This window comes from Musa acuminata, chromosome BXJ2-10 (genome assembly GCF_036884655.1).
Source record: "Musa acuminata AAA Group cultivar baxijiao chromosome BXJ2-10, Cavendish_Baxijiao_AAA, whole genome shotgun sequence".
Taxonomy (NCBI): domain Eukaryota; kingdom Viridiplantae; phylum Streptophyta; class Magnoliopsida; order Zingiberales; family Musaceae; genus Musa; species Musa acuminata.
This window is the reverse complement of record NC_088347.1, coordinates 29212046-29229759: the sequence shown is the minus strand read 5'-3', so window position 1 is coordinate 29229759 and position 17714 is coordinate 29212046. Positions and strand designations below refer to the sequence as shown.

Genomic DNA, 17714 nt, shown 5'->3' with positions numbered 1-17714 from the left:
GATGCATGGGACTAAGGATCTTTTCTTGGCCGGAATTTATCCTCGATTCAACTTCCAACAATTACACACTTGAATCGACAGGATCATATGGTTTCAGACGTTCATAAACATACAAAATCGACTCTTTTGCTGTCGAAATCGTTGAAAATTGCATGGTTTTGGATTTTTGTCATCCGTGTTAGGGAAGACGACGCAATTCGGCAACTCTCTCCGTCCAAAGGCCGGCGAGCCTCCAAACCATGAGGCGAAGCCACGCCGACCCTTCGCCGTTTGATGCTGCGGCCTTGTACGTACATCTCCACCATGCATGTGGAAGCTTAAACCCGCTTGGGTCGTTCTCCGGTGGGACATATTGTTTCTCCGTCCACAGGCATTAAAAGATCCCCAAGTACGGCTGTTGTAAGCGACTGTGGACTTTGTTCTACTGCGGCCGCGCTGACCCTGCCGCACTCCGATTTCCCTCTCCTATAAATACAGGCTTTCTTCATCCTGATGTTGTCAGCGCATGACGTGTGTACTGCGTCTGGGGATGGAGGAGCCGAGTTCCAGCAAGGGGGTGGCGCCAAAGTACAAGGGGGTTCGGAGGAGGAAGTGGGGGAAATGGGTGGCGGAGGCGAGGTACCCCAACAGCCGGGAGAGGCTGTGGCTCGGCTCGTTCGCGACGCCCGAGATGGCGGCGAGGGCCTACGACGCTGCCGTGTACTGCCTGCGCGGCCCCGGTGAGGCGCTCAACTTCCCGGACCAGCCGCCGAACATACCGTCGGCGGACAAGCTGAGCAAGTACGAGATACGGGCCGCGGCGGTGCGACACGCGCACGAAGGCGCGAAGCGGCCGCAGGAGGGAGAAGCTCGACAGGGAGGTGGTGAGGAAGCGGTGGATCCAGGCGAGAGTAGCTCGGGGTTGGGGATGTCGGGAGAGCCGGTGGAGGAGTCGTTGCCGGACTTGTTCGACTCCGGAATGGTTGGCGGAATGTGGCCGCTGGAGGACAATGATTTCTGGATTGGTGGCGACGGCGGTGGTGGCCATGATGATGATGATGACGACGACGATGATGGCGGCAACGAAAGCGTTCCTCTTTGGAACTTCTAAGAGTCTTAATTTTCCTATACAAGTATGCGTGTCAGAGTCTCTGATTCAGATTCATTATGTATTTATCGAGATCCATCCTAGCACAGAAAAACAAGAAAGAAAGGGAAGAAATAACGACGACGTACAAGTTATTCCCAATCATTCAAACAGTAGAAGACACGAGTGAAGTTGTTTCATGTTTTTGTATTACAGTTTTCTACTTTGGTAATAGAAAACGGAAGTGTTTTTAGTGGACCGAACCAAACCGGGCCGTCATGCCGGCTCTTCTTTCCCGTTAAGCCAAGCCCTAGCCCTCTCTCTCACTATCGGTTTCCTCCAGTGAGGCGGACTCCTGCCCGGAAGAGCTCGTTGTCTGCTCGACGACCTTGGCCAACCGCTCGAACTCGAGGCTAGCACAGAGGGCTGGATGTGCGACCGAGGCCAGGCGTAGCGGAAGACGTGGATTAGGCGGAGTGCGGCGCATTGCTATTGTTGGTCATCGGCGCCGCGGTAACCTCGCTTCCCACTATCCTCTCTCCTACTCCGTGCCGGCCGGCGGATTCCGTCGGATTGAAGAAGGCGTCACATCGACGTTAAAAATTCGGTTCGCTCGTGGCACACCGACCCCTTCTCCCATATCGATAGATGAATTTCTTTTGGACATTTTAACGAGCACCATACTGGTGAGTAGGTGACGTTGGATTCAGATGGTTTGCTACCAGATTATTTGAGGTCCAAATTTGATTTCTCTATATACTCTGAAGCTTCTTCGATCATACTTCTTGTGTTCATTGTGTGGTTATGTGGTCCAGCCACAGGTCCTCGTTACCAAGGCACGAAGGGGAATCCTGGTTGCATTGAAAAATAAGAGAAACATATTCCTTTGAGTTATATTTGACAAAAATTAGTCAAATCAATGTCAGGCCGTGGTGCTTCTGATGTACTGAGGCTTGCATCGGTTGGTAGACGGCTCCTATTGCATGTTTTCGGTGATAGTGTATCATGTTCAACTGTGGCGACGGGAAGAGGTGCATTTTCTCCTGATTGGCTTCACTCAGCCTTGCAAAAGCGATCAATGGCAAAGAGTCGACGGGTCCAGGACAGAAGCAAGAAGAAGCGGGTGCATGATCTTGAAGTTGTCACGGAATGCTGGAAGGTTGCTTCGAAGGTGTTGGTCATAATGGAGGTTTTGAAGAAAGAGCCCGAACAAGTAATACCACTGAAGCGGTTGGAGCAGTATCGGCAGCAGATCAGTCTGAGTAAGCCCCATAAAGTCGAGGACTTCATCCGCAAATCGCCCAAGCTGTTCGAGATCTACAGGGACAAGAAGGGAGTGCTATGGTGCGGACTTACGGAGCAAGCCGAGGAGCTCGTAGAAGAAGAGGCTAGGCTTCTGGAAGAGCATTCGGAGAAGGCAGTTGAGCATGTTACGAGGCTCCTGATGATGTCTGTGGATAAAAGGCTTCCTGTCGATAAGATAGTACATTTTCGGAGAGACATGGGCCTTCCGTATGATTTCAGGACGAAGTGGATTCATATGTTCCCTGACCACTTCAAAGTCAGGAGAATAGAAGATGATGAGTATTTGCAACTCACAGCATGGAACCCTTCTTGGGCAGTTACAGAGATAGAGAAGAAAGCTGTGGCAACAGGAATTATCTCAGAGCCACCAGGGGAGCCTGGAGTTCTTTGTCTGCCTTTTCCAATGAAGTTTCCACCAAACTATGGTAAGGTCTTTAGACATGGTGGACGAATTGAGCATTTTCAGAAGAGGTCATACCTGTCACCTTATGCTGAAGCAAGAGGACTAATGCCTGGATCACAGGAATTTGATAAAAGGGCAGTAGCCATTATGCATGAGATATCGAGTTTTACCATTGAAAAGAGGCTTGTCACCGATCACCTCACGCACTTTCGGAGGGAATTTGTAATGCCTCAAAAGCTAATGCGGCTTCTTCTGAAACACTTTGGCATTTTTTACGTTTCTGAAAGGGGTAAGCGGTTTAGTGTCTTTCTGACAGAAGCATATGATCGTTCGGAGTTGATAGACAAATGCCCTTTGGTGCTTTGGAAGGAAAAAATTCTCAGACTTACTGGTTATAGAGGGAGGAGGAAGAGAATAAACAATTATAGTGATTTCTCTGATTCTAAGGATGATTTGATCGAGGGGAATCATGACAATAGAAGTAGTTTGATGGAAGTTGAGGATGGAGAGATCTTTGGTACGATGGATGATTCTTCCATTATAGATGAATCCGAGATGGATGTCGGAGAGGTAAAGGAGGCATATGAAGATTGAGTACTTAAGGTTAGTTCTTCATGCTGAATGCATGATTTATTGGTGACGTCTTGTCTGAAATTTTAATTGATATGCTGGTTTTGTGATAATAAATGAATTATAATGTTTCAAATTATCCGAGATGTTGTGCTTGTCTTCTGTCTCACATATGTTGTGCATCTTGTAACAAACTAAAATCCTCAAGGCTATATTTGTTCCAAATTATACAAGTTTTTGCCAGGACATGATTGGTTCATATTATTAGAATTTGTCATGCTTTTTTTTCTGTCTCATAGTGATTGTACATCCTGTAACAAACTAAAAATCCTCAAGCCGATCATTGTTTTAATTATGCTGCATGATTTTTGCCAAGATATGCATGATATTTTTTTATGCCTATTTAAGGTATGCACTTAATTGCTAACTCTGGTCGACTAAACAAATAATAGTTCTTACACAGGCCCTTTTCGCTTCAATGATGTGAGCTGGAAAATAGGGTGTGGAATCAGAATGATTAAGAAATGTGGTGTGTTTCCGCAACCTATTTTGGCAGTGGATGTTCATTGTTGCTCGTTGAGCTGAGAACTGAGCTTCGGAATGGACATGAATCGGAGTATGCGGATTATCTCTTCTTTGCACTCCATTGCACGGTCCGAGAGAGAGCAAGAATTCAAGAATCATTCGCACCAAGTAAGAAGATTCTGCTAAACTTTTATTTATTCTTTCTCAAAATGATAGCATTTCCTTTGGTGTCTAAATATTGTTGACGGGTCTTATTCCCATGATATCATTAAGAACATAAATGGTTTTGTTAGACAAGGCAAATAGGTAAAAAGGTAAAAGAGAGGTGAGATCTTGTTCAGAATCAAGTTTCGCTACCGATCTATTGCATGGTTTTTTTTTTTTTTTATTATGCCAATATCTACTGCTTTCATAAGTTTCTGAGCCATTAATTTTTCACATTTTACTTTGTTTTCATTGTAATTAACTGTACTATATGTTTGTTTCCTCCATTTTACTGTGAGGGATGATTTGCCTACACATAATATAAAGTACAATCACGTACATGAAGGGCTAAAATGTTGGATAACTTGGTGGTTCAAAGGGTCGATTCCAACAGGCCCAGAAAACTAGTGGCTGGAAGTTAGTATAGCCATCCAACCTCTAAAGAAATTATGGTGGTTCACCTTCTTAATTCACACTTCCACTGGAAAATAAATTATTCTCAGACAGGTCACCTTAATTCGATCGTTGGGAAGTCTGGTGGTTCAGCTACACTCTCTTTCGGTTTTGGTTGGTGCAAACACCAGCTGTTCCTCACCCACCTCCCCCTTTTATATATAATCGTTTTCGCTTCGTAATCACACAATCCACAAGCTAAGCTCTTTTTGCTTCTCTAGAGAAGAGAGATGGCCGGCGAGCACGCGCTCCTGTCGGCAGAGATCGTGAACCGCGGAATCGAGTCCTCCGGCCCCGACGCCGGTTCACCTACCTTCTCGGTCCGTGTGCGGCGGACGCTGCCGGACTTCCTTCAGTCGGTGAACCTGAATTACGTTAAGCTGGGCTACCGCAACCTTATCGGCCATGCCGTGTACTGGGCTACCGTACCTCTGCTCGCCGTGGTGGGAAGTCTGAGCAGAGAGGCGCTGTGGAGGAAGGCGTGGGAGGAGACGAGCTACGATCTCGCCACCCAGCTAGCTTTCCTTGTTGCGCTCGCGTTCACCGTCGCCGTCTACTTCATGTGGAAGCCGAGGCCCATCTACCTCCTCGACTTCGCCTGCTACCGCCCCTCCGACGATCTGAAGGTAGTGAACTGCACGCCCGCGTTCATGGTGGTCAATGTTGATATCCTAAGCTGCTATGCTTCTCTCTCTCTCTCTCTATCTCTCTCTCTCTCAGGTGTCCAACGAGGAGTTCATAGAGCTGGCGAGGAAGTCCGGCAAGTTCAACGAGGAGAGCCTAACGTTTCAATCCCGGATCTTGAAGTCCTCCGGCATCGGCGATGAGACCTATGTCCCCAAGTCCATATTCTCTCCAGGCAACTGCGCCACCATGACAGAAGGCCGCGCCGAGGCCTCCACGGCCATGATCAGCGCCCTCGACGAGCTCTTCGACAAGTGCCGCGTCCGGCCGAAGGACGTCGGCATCCTCGTCGTCAACTGCAGCCTCTTCAACCCCACGCCGTCACTCTCGGCCATGATCTTGAACCACTACAAGATGAGGAGCAACATACTGAGCTACAACCTCGGCGGGATGGGGTGCAGTGCCGGCGTGATCGCGCTCGACTTGGCCCGCGACATGCTGCGGGCCAATCCCAGCAGCTACGCCGTCGTGGTGAGCACCGAGGCAGTGTCCTTCACCTGGTACACCGGCCGCAATCGGTCGATGCTCATACCGAACTGCTTCTTCCGCATGGGGTGCTCCGCGGTCCTGCTCTCCAACCGCAGGCGAGACTTCCGCCGGGCCAAGTACCGACTCGAGCACATCGTGAGGACCCACAAGGGCGCCGACGGCCGGAGCTTCAGGTGATTACACGACTGAGTTGGTGAATTAGTACTTGGTTGCAGAGATACCATAACTGAGTCGGTGACAGATCCTATGATTTCTTCCTCAAGGTGCGTGTATCAAGAGGAGGACGAGGAAAGAAAGAAGTGCCTCTGCATCAGCCGTGACCTCATGGAGGTGGGAGGCCATGCACTCAAGGCCCACATCACCACCTTCGCCCCCCGCGTCATCCCTTTCTCCGAGCAACTCCTCTTCTTCGCCACCCTTTTCTATCGTCACCTCCTCCCCAGGAAGACCGCCGACTCCGCTGGCACCAAGCCTTACATCGCCGAGTACAAGCTCGCCTTCGAGCACTTGTGCGTCCACGCCGGGAGCAAGGCGGTGCTGGACGCGCTTCAGAAGAATCTGCGGCTCGAAGACCGCCACATGGAGGCCTCCCTTGCGACCCTCCACCGCTTCGGCAACACGTCGAGCAGCAGCATCTGGTATGAGCTTGCGTACCTGGAAGCCAAAGGCCGAGTGCGTGGTGGCGACCGGGTGTGGCAGCTCGCGTTCGGTTCCGGGTTCAAGTGCAACAGCGCGGTGTGGAAGGCGACACGGCGAGTCCGGAGGCCGAACAGGAGCCCCTGGCTCGACTGCGTCGACCGGTATCCGGAAGGCGGCTAGGGTTCCAAAGCTAACGCATGGGATATGCATGCATGGTGGCTTCTGTTTGCTTTCACGGTGGTCGACACTTGCTCCAAGCTCTGTTGTTCGGTTTACCGTATGTGCTTATGTTTGCTCCTTTTTATCTGCAGGTATGTCAATTCTTTTAGATATTAGAATTATATAAAAATAATAATAATATTCAGATTAAGATGGGGATAGTATTGATTTTATTAGAACAAATGATTTTATTGAATTAGAAGCAATTTTAGTTTCCTATGAAGAATCTATGATGTCAGTTATCAAAGATATTTATAATCGTTTCAAGATACAAAAGTTATAAAAACCCGATAAATTTTTTATACTGAAAAAGTTAAATAGTTGGGTAGATGGTTATGTTGATCCAATGGATTTCGTATTTAAAGAATGGTTCGAGAGAGATGAGAATTTTATGATTGATCAAAGATAGGCGGAGAGCATGGATGACTATTGCAGATAGATTGTACGATGCAGAATAAAAAAGAGATAAAGATAGAGCCCGAATTAGTTGAGTGATTAAGTTTTAGTTTTCCGTTTTCTTATTTTATAATTTTTTTCTATGACTTTTTTAAGTTCATCATATTTTTGAAAGATATTTGGGGCATCAACAAAGTATGTCCATATGTCGATTAAGCGGAGACATCAAACGATGGAAGCGATGAGAATGACATCGACTAAATTCAACATCTCCCCATTCAGTTCTCAAGAGAGGCTGCTATAAACCATTGGAAGTTGCAAGTCGCATGGCCGATAACACCGCAAACTAGCTAACGTCACGAAAAAAGGGACGTCTCTCACAGAGGGTGTGCCGTCGCCGCCGCTGCCACCACCACCACCACCACCACCACTGATTCCAAAAGGATAAGAAGTAGGATGACATTGTCACTTAAGAAGATGCCATTCCAAACAATATACGAACACTGGTGCCAAAATGGTACATGATGCATCCACGTACCAAGTACCAGTTGTAAGATGGCAAATTCTTGAGCAGTAAGTGAGAGGTAAACAGATCCAATGAGTCGATCCATATCACCCAGCTTTCAGTTTGGTGGACAAACTGTTCTTTTAAGGCTGCAAGTCAGATTAATGGAACAACTAATCCTTCTTTCCTAGTAAGCCTTTCATCCAGTAAACTTCACAAGGACGAGAATAAAACAGTAAAGGAACAGCAGGAGAATCGAAATTTACCATTCACCAGATTTATAGGCCGATGTCTCTGACACCATTCCAATGTGGTCATATTGTTCGTGCTTCCTTCCCTGGGTGTGCTAGTTAAACTTTAGCACCACTGTTTAGCATCTCAGACGCATATACCGATTGAACAAATATTATGACAAACAATATTTGTTTTACAGGGGGAAAAAAACTGATCTATTCTTTCTTAAAACATGTGGAATCAGCGAATAATAATATCAGGAAAATTGATAAAACAAAAAAAGAAAAAAGAAAAACTAGGGTACAGGGGGTATCTGATGCTGGCCTGCCATTTTCAAACATGTTTTTTAGCACCACCATACCACTATTACTTGTAAGGTGCCAACAGGATAGATGAGTTGTGCCCACCGAACCCAAAGGAATTAGATACTGCTACCTTCACATCCAATCTTTCCTTTTTCGAACCTACTAGCAGATTCACATCCTGAATCAAATCGAACTCAACAGTTAATCTCTAGCAATATTAAAGAACCAAAAAAAAAAAACATATGACAAAACATATGATCAAGCCTGTCGCTTGATCAGGCTTTTCATCTAACAGTCATCAAAACTAATCACCATACTGAAAAGTAGTAGTATATCTTTTGCTAGATTTTGTGACTGGAGGTGTGAAAGTTATTTTCAATGTGAACAAAGATATCAGTACTCACAGCAGAGGAAAATTCAAGAGATGTGAACATACCACACTTTTCTCCGGGTTGTCCAAATTAATATTTGGATGGACCCACCGTGTTCGAATAGCCTGCACACAGGATGTGCCCCAGAGCTTAGCAAGTGATTGACTAATGTGAAAACAGATACAGGTGCATAATTCCTTTACATAAAATTAGAGATAGGTTGAGAGTAAATCAGAAAAAAAACCCTCATATTAGTCAATCTCTCAACATAATTAATAATGAAAGTAAGTTTTGCAAGGCTAATAAATCCTCATCTGCTTTGCAGGAAAATTTGCAGCATAGTATCAGTTCTTTTTCCCTATTACCTTACAAGTTTCAATTTTTTTTTTCATGTTATTACTATACGTTTTTGTATAAATCTAACTTTGATAGGATTATGATGTCTAGGCTAGGATTTAACAATACCGAGGTAAGATATTTAACACAACTTTAGATGCCCCAAAGAATTTTTTATGGTATATTTCCTATTATATGTCATACAACAGTAGGATTAAAATTTCAGTCTCATACCTATATAGATTGGCGTGTTGGATGAGTAACAGTACAGATCGGTACTGGTCGACACCCACCAACCAAATCGATAGAGAGAGAAGAGGAGATAGCAATGACAGAGGAAGCAAAAAAACAGTAAGATAAAAAGATGAGAAGACAAGGATGAGGCCGAGGCAGAACCAGAGGCATAGGAGGATGAGGAGAAAGAGAAAGAAGTGGTAGGATGTAAATAGGATTTAAAAAAAAAAAATTGTTAGTACAGGCCTCGGACGAAAGGTTTATTGAGTGATACAGTCGAGTATTGGTAATTTTACCACCCAATAAGTCTCGTATGGTAGGCAGTAGGCTCACAAGGTGGTAAACATTGTTTCGATGCAGCAAAATAGTCTTGTTTGTAGACTGGTCAACCATCAGATTGGTACAAACAAAATTTAAATCCATACACAGCCACCCACATCTGACACTAAATGAAAACGACTCCATATCATACTCAAAGATAAAAATACAGTTTCTCATATTAGTCAATTCTTAAACCATATGCTCGATCCATACTGGCATTAACCATGGCTTATCTAATGTTGGCTAAATTATCACTAGACATCACTCAGAATTGGGACCAATTCTAGCCAATTTTGGTCAACTCAAAAAAGGAAAGATAAGAGAGGTATGGAAGGAAGCCAAAAACTCATATGGTAGCCATAGGTGGAGGGGAAAATAGACAAACCACAAAAAAAGTCAAAACAGAACTTGTGGCTCTGACTATTTCACAGGAGAGATTGCTACTGTTCCATTAACACTTGAAATAGAGAAGGATGAAAGGAAAGGAGACGAGGATAGGTCATTAACTTCTTGATGGAATTAGATGCTAGTGTCATCCTCTCAATAATGCATTGTGCAAAAAGTTCCTGATTCCAGGACAAGGCCAAGCATCTCGATAAGAAGTTTGGATGCGGATGAGGCAAGATGGCATTCAACATTCATATCTGAAATTGATAGCAACCAGATAAACCAGATAGTTAGACATTGTTTAACTATGCCTTAAATATCAAATAGCCATAAGATAGTTAAGCATTGTTCAGCTAAAACATCAACCAGCCATAAGCTATGAATAAGCAGTAAGCATCATCTATCACATGTTACATGATAGAACATAAACCAACTCTTGGATGTGAAAAGCCAAATTAAAATTAAACTAATAAAAAATCTAGGACTAAGATCTCATAGTTATAAATCAGTCTCAGCCAGCAATCATCATATACCCATTATCTTCTATACTTTGTATCATCTTGTACTCCTTCCAAACCTAGGTAATCACCAAAATAGCTACATGACCTCTGAAATTCTTAAAAACAATAAATTTGATATTGACAGTTACCTCCTTTGCATGGTTTGCAGGATTGGCTGATCAACACATGATAATGCCAAAGACCAGACCAACTCAATACCGAAACCCTTAATGAAACAATGATCAACTGGAATCAGTTGCAACTAAATCACCCAAAACCAGTCACATTGGATTGACCTGGGTTCAAAATCAGTAATCCTGGCTAATTATGGAATGTTCAAAACTAGCTTCAGCAAGGATCAATGGGATCTAAGTTTCTGACATTATTGTTTTACAAATCAACACATGCACTAGTACTCTGTCTCTTTATTTCTAGGTAGTTATTTCCATTCACACTTTTACCAATTCACACAAGCTTGAGCTCCACCAACCTTTTTGTCCTGTACAATGCTCTTCTTGTCAACTACAGTTAAATAAGCCATACCATGTTTCTCTTTTAACATTCCATTTTCCACTGATACCTGGACCTGATAATGCTTTCTAACCCCCATGACACTCATGTGTATGTGGCCTTTGCAATGCTGGAGAATTTAAGTTACATAATTAAAGCCCTGCCTTGAATAAGAGATCCCTCAAAGGCTTTTATACAAACCAATCTCGGAGCAACATGAAGGCCTTGTTCGACCAAATCCACCCTTCCATATCCATTAAGATTGCACTCTACTTATGTCTATGGTCTACAGTTCCATCTAATTTTGATGGACTCAAGATGATCAAATGACATCAAAATACATTATTGTTTGTATTGATCCTAACTTTATTTCTAACTTACAGGATAAACTAAATATGCTTCTGTATAGTGTCATCACTAAAAAGCCTGGTCCCCTCTACACAATCACTTTTAACACCAATGACAATCATTCAGAGTTTTCTACAACTCTGTATGCAACAGTTTGTTGAATCTGTTGCTCTGCTTTATCTACTTCTTCACCTATCAAGTGTGATTATCTGCATGAAATTTACTTTAATGCTGCCAACTTGGCAACAAACATGCTTATTCTGATCCTTAATCACTCAGAACACTATATAACTTTATTCTGCCCAGACATCAATAATATGTAAGCTTATTGGTCATATAAGCACTACGAACATGAAGGAGCAATCAGTTTGATAATCAGTTCACTACTCTAAAAGTGTTCTTTCCAATTTCTTGAATTCCTTTGTTTCTACTGTCTAACTTGTCTGATTTCATGTTCATCAAGTCGGCATATCATGCAAACCTCATCATTGCAAATCCAACCTAAACATCTAATTCCAAAGTTTCAAAAATTAACCAAATTTGGATTATGATCAGGATTTATCTTAAATTGTCCTCAAACACCCAATGGTTATCCATGTGATATTTCTTAATTTTGGTGATAATTCCTTGTGGAGTCAAGATTATAAAGAATTTTAGAAACATTAATAAATGATTTGATAAACCAACATATCCAATGACAGCAATGAAGCCTAATGAGTTAACCACACCTAGAATATGTAAGATTCAGGCACATGTAAACAAGGTGCTCTACCAATTGAGCTATAGTCCTTGTCACAAACATGTTAATGTACAGATAATTTCTTGTCAAGATGGATATTTCGTAATCCATAGCTCTCTGATCTATTTATTTTATTTACGCTCAACAGAACAAATTAGTATTTCTTAGAAATAATAGTCCGACTATTATCATCAAATGCCATGATAAGCATTTTGTGAGGATGAGAGATCAAAATTTGAGATACCCAGAAGCTAAACCCAGCAAGATAAAGAAAGCTAGAAATCATTACCTGTACAACAGCAACAGCTTCGACTGCACCAGCAGCACCCAACAGGTGACCAGTCATTGATTTTGTAGAATTCACCCTCAGCTGCAAAGTTTTTTAGTTAGTTAATAAGAAAAAAAAGAAATAAGACAACATTAACTTTAATCACTAACCTCAGGGTTCTTGCCAAAACAACACATCAGAGCTTGATATTCTTTTAAATCACCAGAAAGTGTCGAAGTTGCATGAGCATTTACGTAGTTAACATCCTCTCTGGATACTCCTGATTCTGATAGTGCCTTCTCGATGCAGAGAACAATGCCTGTCCCTGATTTATCAAAGGCCCATGTGATTGTTAAAAGAATTAAAAAAAAACAGATGCAATACAAATTTGTTTACAAACGTAATGTGCAGAAAAATTTTGTTACCTTCCGGATGTGGTTCGGTCATGTGGTAAGCATCACAGGTGAAGCTTCCTCCTAGAAACTCTGCATAGATTTCTGCTCCTCTTTGCTGCAGAAAATGAAAAAGAAAATAAAGAAAGAAATTAACAAGACAATTGCAAGAGAAAAAAAAAAATACAAGTAAAGAGATGATCCTATGAATTTGACAATATGAACCTAGTTTAACCTTAGCATGGTCTAGTTCTTCCAAAAGTAGCACGCCAGCCCCTTCCCCCATAACAAATCCATCACGATCCTAATGATAATCAATCAAAAATAGATTAGTTTCATACCTCTAACATAGGAATAAAAATAGTAAATGGAGGAAACATCAAAAATTGATGCAGAGAGGTCCACACATGCTCAGTTAATTAAAGTATCTATTGTTCTCCTTTACTGACATTTTTCCACTTAAGATGGTTTCTTTCAGGGTCCCAACATGACTATTATCACCACACTGCAGCAATAAATGGTTTGTTTAAAATATTAAAACTTGATCAGCACCTATACGAAAAGCCAAATAGAGACATGCCGTCCAGTATCTTAAGATAGTCTTCAGTAACTTTGATGATAGAATAACAAGTTAAAGCAAAACTACGTACAACATCCCAAGGGCGTGAAGCTTTGGTGGGATCATTATTTCTTTGTGACAGTGATCTGCATGCCACAAAACCGCCTAATCCTGCAAAACATTTAATGACCATGTAGTCACACATATGTGCTGTTGGTCACAATCATGAAAGGTTGCTGTATGAAAATGAGAATTCCAACCAATTGGTATGACTGCCGCATCAGATCCACCACAAAGCATCACATCCTACAATATTTAGAAAAAAATCACACAAGTTTCATGCTTCTGGTGGTAACTGACAGTGGGAAGAAGTGAACAACTTACAGCTTCACCTCGTATGATATGGTGTGCTGCATTTAGAATGCAGAAGTTGCTAGTTGCACATGCAGTTGAAATTGAATAATTTGGGCCCATCCACCCCTAAGGACAACAAGAACATGAACAATTAGTATATGTCTCCAAGTACATAAAGTCATATTATCCTGATTTCCAAGAATATGTCATTTGGCAGACCAGATCCATTGCAAGCATTGCAGATCCCATATTCGTGGTCGCAAAGGGTACACAGAAGGGATTCATCTTCTTGTATGACACTCTCAAAGCTTCAATTGCATCATTAAACACCTACGATATGAAGCATTATGATAAGCATAAAACTGACAAAATATGGAAAGCCAATGGAATGTAAAAGAACAATACTAAATGTAAACAACTTCATTGAAGTGCCAAGTTTCACTATGTGGCTTGTGCTAATTTTTGGAGCTTATCTATTCAGATATATGCTGAGGAGAACATGTACCTTCATCCCACCCATTGCAGACCCAATCAGCACACCACATCTTGTTTTCTCAAACTGGCTCATGACTTCTTCTGTGACCCCACCATCTTCCAATGCTTTTTTGCCAGCAGTCAGTAAATAGAGCATGAACTTGTCCATCCGCTTTGACAGTTTCGGTGCCACCCACCCATCTGCCGAGAAAGATTTAATTTCCCCTGCAATTCTCTACAAAAGAGCCTGTTATTAGGAACTCTAATAAAAAAAGAATTCTTGCCATATTAAACTGAACCCACAGGCCAACCCATTCATCAAGAGTAGTTCATAAAGAGATTAAAATGGATTTTTTATTATCTCCAAACATCAATAGCAAGTTGCTCAGCAAAATAATATACCGTTGGAAAACTGGAGCAGTCGAACGTTTCAATCTCACTTATGCCACTGACACCCTCAAGGAGATTGTTGTAGAAGACATCCGGATCATGTCCTAGAGGAGTAACCACTCCCATGCCAGTCACAACAACCCTCCTCTTTTTTATATGCCTTTTCTTCTTCTCTGTAAGTTCCTTAGTTGGCTCCAAGGCGACTGCCATCACTTTTCCTGTTGTCCACAAACCATATTAGTGAAAACACAGAAATTTCCATAGACGAGAATCACTCATCACTTTGTAAGAAGATCCATATGTGATGCGACTCATCAATATGCAACAAAAGATTTTAGTTTTCCATGATCTGGACATAAAGCAACCCCCCGCCCATCGTCATAAAACCAAAATGAAGGAAACAATATTGCTAGAAGACATTGGTACCAAAAGGAACATTGGGTCATCAAGGACGAGGTGCAAATAAACTGAGTGCGCCAAGCCAACCAAAGGAGATACTTAAGTGTGGCTCCACATGCCATCCACAACAAACCAAGGAAACAGATCTTAAACTAGGATTCTTAAGCAGCAAAGGATTCTTCATGCAAGCAATGTGACACCACAATCTTGAACCCAAATCTCCATGCACAACAACTAATCACAAACCTAGATCTCGCAAACGAGAATACAGAGATTAGGAAAACATATCCAACAGATCAATAGAGTCAAGATTTATCCGACGGACAACAACAGCGGGTTAGGGAAAAAGACATCGAGATGAATCAGGGTTTAGTTACCAATAAACAAATCGATAAATAAGAAAGAAGACACGGAAACGGGGTTTTGCCGATTGCACACTACCAGAGACAGCGCGGGAGCGGGCGGTTCTCCGCCGCCATCGGTGGGCCTCCGCGTTCCACAGCCCAAAGAGAGACGAGAGGCCGCCGTCGCCGAAGAGAGGCGACGCGACGGCGCCGCGGAAGTCGGCGCAGGGTTCGAAGGCGAGGCAGGCACTCACGATGCCCTGGATCCCGGAGTTGCTGTTGGCGGAGATCAGCCGCCGCCTGGGGTGGGCGCGGCCTCCGCGGGTGGGGGCCGCCATCGTCGTCCACCTCCGGCCCGACTTGGGGGGGGGCGCCTGGTCGGAAGCGGCGGAGGAGGACATGCACGCCGCCGCGACAATCCACGTGCAAAGGGGCGACGCCACGGCCGCTCCCGCCATTGCAACGAGGGCTAGAAGGAGATGTACAGAGAGAGAGATCGACAAAAGGAAGAGAGAGAGAGAGAGGAGTGGTTGTGTGTAGAGTAATATAGGTATAGTTTAAGGAGCAGAAGTGGAGGAGGAGAGGTTGGAGATGGCGGAGCGAACCATCTTGCCAAGTGTGCATTGCGTACGTGATAAATAGAAATTATTATTATTATTATTATTATTATTATTATTATTATATATATGAAAAAATGTGTTATCTTTGATCTCCTTCCTAACTCACGACAAGGGGAATTATTATTATTATTATTATTATTATTATTATTATTATTATTATTAGTGCTACTTATTTACTATTACTTACAATTTCTCTCTGGCAATGACAGGAAGAAATTGATAGATGATTGAAACAGTTCTCTTTTTTAGTTAGATAAAAGGTAAAAAAAGAGTTTTTTTTTTCTTTGTTCTAATAAGTAAAAATAGTTAGAAATAACAATTATGCAGAAAAGTGTTCCATAAAATTCTTCTTTCTGTTTAAAAATGTTTATCCATCAAACTAATCAACACATTCAAAAGGATTTTAATCTCCAACCCCCTTAGTAAGTGAATGACCCAAGATAAATATAAATAAATATATATATATATATAATAATAATCAATAATAATAAACGTTCCGTTTTCTCCTTTCTCGTGCGTACCGAACCTTCTTCCCTATCATAATTATCAGAGTTTCACAAGTCATGATATTGACATTTGCTCATCTCACACTCTATACTCTCTATGCTTTGTTCCTAATCTTAGTTCTCGCTAAACATGTCAATGACTCCGTAGTAATGGACCCAACAAAAAGCTATGTTATTTTTGGATCTTAATGGTCACGAGTAACTAATGAAAAGATAAAAAAAGGCATTTGATTTGATTCAACCACACGAAGACAAAATATTTAATTTCCAAGAGAATCAATAAATTCCAACATTTTCTTTGGGAAACTTCGCTATGTCCAAAGCTAAAAAATGCGTGGAGGAGAAGACACGAAAAGCCATGTTGAACACGATGGGGTTATCTGTATTGATTGGAAAAAGGAAGAGCAACAAAGTCTCAAGAAGAAGTACACGTTTGTCATGCGCGAAAAAGAAAGCTTTGTTGTTGTATCTTCCTTCATTTTTTGTGTTTGGATCATCCTATTTTTCCTCTTTTTTTTTCCATAAATCTTTCTTTGGGCCTTTATATGAATTACATACAATTGTTAATTGCAAAAGAAATACATTAGAGAATATTGCTTACCATAAATCAGCCATTCAATTGTGGGGATAAGTGAAAATAAGCTAAGCTAGAAAGAGCATTTATTATAATTCCTCTCTTTTTTCCTCTTATCTTACTCTTTTCCACTTTACCTTCCAACTCTTCTCTCATCTCCTCTTGTCCTTTTTTTTTTTTTGTTTTGAGTTACTCTCCAAAGAGAACCTTAATTTGTCATTGCTTTATATGCACAAGAAATTGAAGCGGTGACGAAGACAGTCATCTGTCTTCCTCTTCACTCATTATCTACTTCTCCGGTCATTAACTATTAGAGCTCGTTGGTTGGTTGCATAAAATGAAGTATAGTAGCTTTATCTATGATTAGAAGCCCTTTCTTTTGGGGTCAAAAGAATTGGTGAAAGCAATGATGGGTTGGTTATTAGCAAAACCTTCTTAATGGTGAATAGGGAGTGACATCATACGATCCAACTTTGTCAAATGCAAATCGATGAATTAAACTCTTCTTTTGTTCTTCCAATAGATCAATGTTTTCTCTTTTAAATTAAATTAAGGCACTGAATTAGGTTATTGATCACATTGACAACATTAGAACTCTCATATATTTTAGGTTAGATACTCATTTAAGAGGATGTAGTGTAAAATTCATAATATTTTTTTTTTATTTATAGGTGAATTCTAATTTGAGTATCTTCGAGGTTTCGAATATATTAACATCGGATCTTTTATTTCGTAAATTCATTGTGAATGAGTAATTTTTTTTAAAATACTTTGATCCATTTTGACAATAATCGATTTAGGTTTACTTTTGGAAAGTGTCAATAAAAGCTACATTTATTTTATATTTTAAACTATTTTTTAAAAATAATTTGGAATCTAAAATAAATATAATTTTTTTCAATTGGGTACATTTTTTGTTTTGTTGGGGGGTGGGGGTGTTAAAATAAATAAAGCTACATATATTTATCTTACTTTTGTTGTCAGTGACTTTAAAATATTATTATTTTTAAAGTACTTTTTTATTGTACTTTAAAATATTAAACTATTTTATTATTTTTTTAGAAAAAATTGATTATTTATATAGTGACATT

General features: G+C 41.5%; 4 protein-coding genes across 7 annotated transcripts; 3 read left to right on the top strand and 1 right to left on the bottom strand.

The window, feature by feature from the left end:
• The first annotated feature begins 529 nt into the window (after positions 1–529).
• Positions 530–1090, top strand: LOC135625761 (ethylene-responsive transcription factor ERF017-like). The gene has a single exon (XM_065130851.1). The coding sequence runs from the start codon at positions 530–532 to the stop codon at positions 1088–1090; it is 561 nt and encodes a 186-aa protein (XP_064986923.1).
• A 262-nt stretch (positions 1091–1352) lies between these two features.
• Positions 1353–3368, top strand: LOC135624989 (protein WHAT'S THIS FACTOR 1, chloroplastic-like). Of its 2 annotated transcripts, none has more exons than XM_065129167.1 (2): positions 1353–1752; positions 1882–3368. In XM_065129167.1, the coding sequence occupies exon 2, from the start codon at positions 1986–1988 to the stop codon at positions 3366–3368; it is 1383 nt and encodes a 460-aa protein (XP_064985239.1). In that variant the 5' UTR covers positions 1353–1752; positions 1882–1985. The 2 variants fall into 2 exon arrangements, with proteins under 2 accessions (XP_064985239.1, XP_064985240.1); XM_065129168.1 differs by having other exon boundaries at positions 1353–1801.
• Positions 3369–3898: 530 nt separating this feature from the next.
• Positions 3899–6725, top strand: LOC135585556 (3-ketoacyl-CoA synthase 10-like). Of its 3 annotated transcripts, none has more exons than XM_065129165.1 (4): positions 3899–4037; positions 4753–5152; positions 5247–5872; positions 5963–6725. In XM_065129165.1, the coding sequence occupies exons 2-4, from the start codon at positions 4757–4759 to the stop codon at positions 6516–6518; spliced, it is 1578 nt and encodes a 525-aa protein (XP_064985237.1). In that variant the 5' UTR covers positions 3899–4037; positions 4753–4756; the 3' UTR covers positions 6519–6725. The 3 variants fall into 3 exon arrangements, with proteins under 3 accessions (XP_064985237.1, XP_064985236.1, XP_064985238.1); XM_065129164.1 differs by having other exon boundaries at positions 4748–5152; XM_065129166.1 differs by lacking the exon at positions 3899–4037 and adding an exon at positions 4607–4640 and having other exon boundaries at positions 4748–5152.
• A 1122-nt stretch (positions 6726–7847) lies between these two features.
• LOC135624988 (3-oxoacyl-[acyl-carrier-protein] synthase II, chloroplastic-like) lies at positions 7848–15519 on the bottom strand. Its single transcript, XM_065129162.1, has 13 exons — positions 15021–15519; positions 14193–14398; positions 13822–14025; positions 13536–13646; positions 13347–13442; positions 13223–13268; positions 13054–13133; positions 12639–12707; positions 12437–12521; positions 12182–12336; positions 12033–12113; positions 8434–8493; positions 7848–8175 (listed from the first exon to the last, which is right to left on the bottom strand). The coding sequence occupies exons 1-13, from the start codon at positions 15379–15381 to the stop codon at positions 8059–8061; spliced, it is 1671 nt and encodes a 556-aa protein (XP_064985234.1). The 5' UTR covers positions 15382–15519; the 3' UTR covers positions 7848–8058.
• Positions 15520–17714: the final 2195 nt, after the last annotated feature.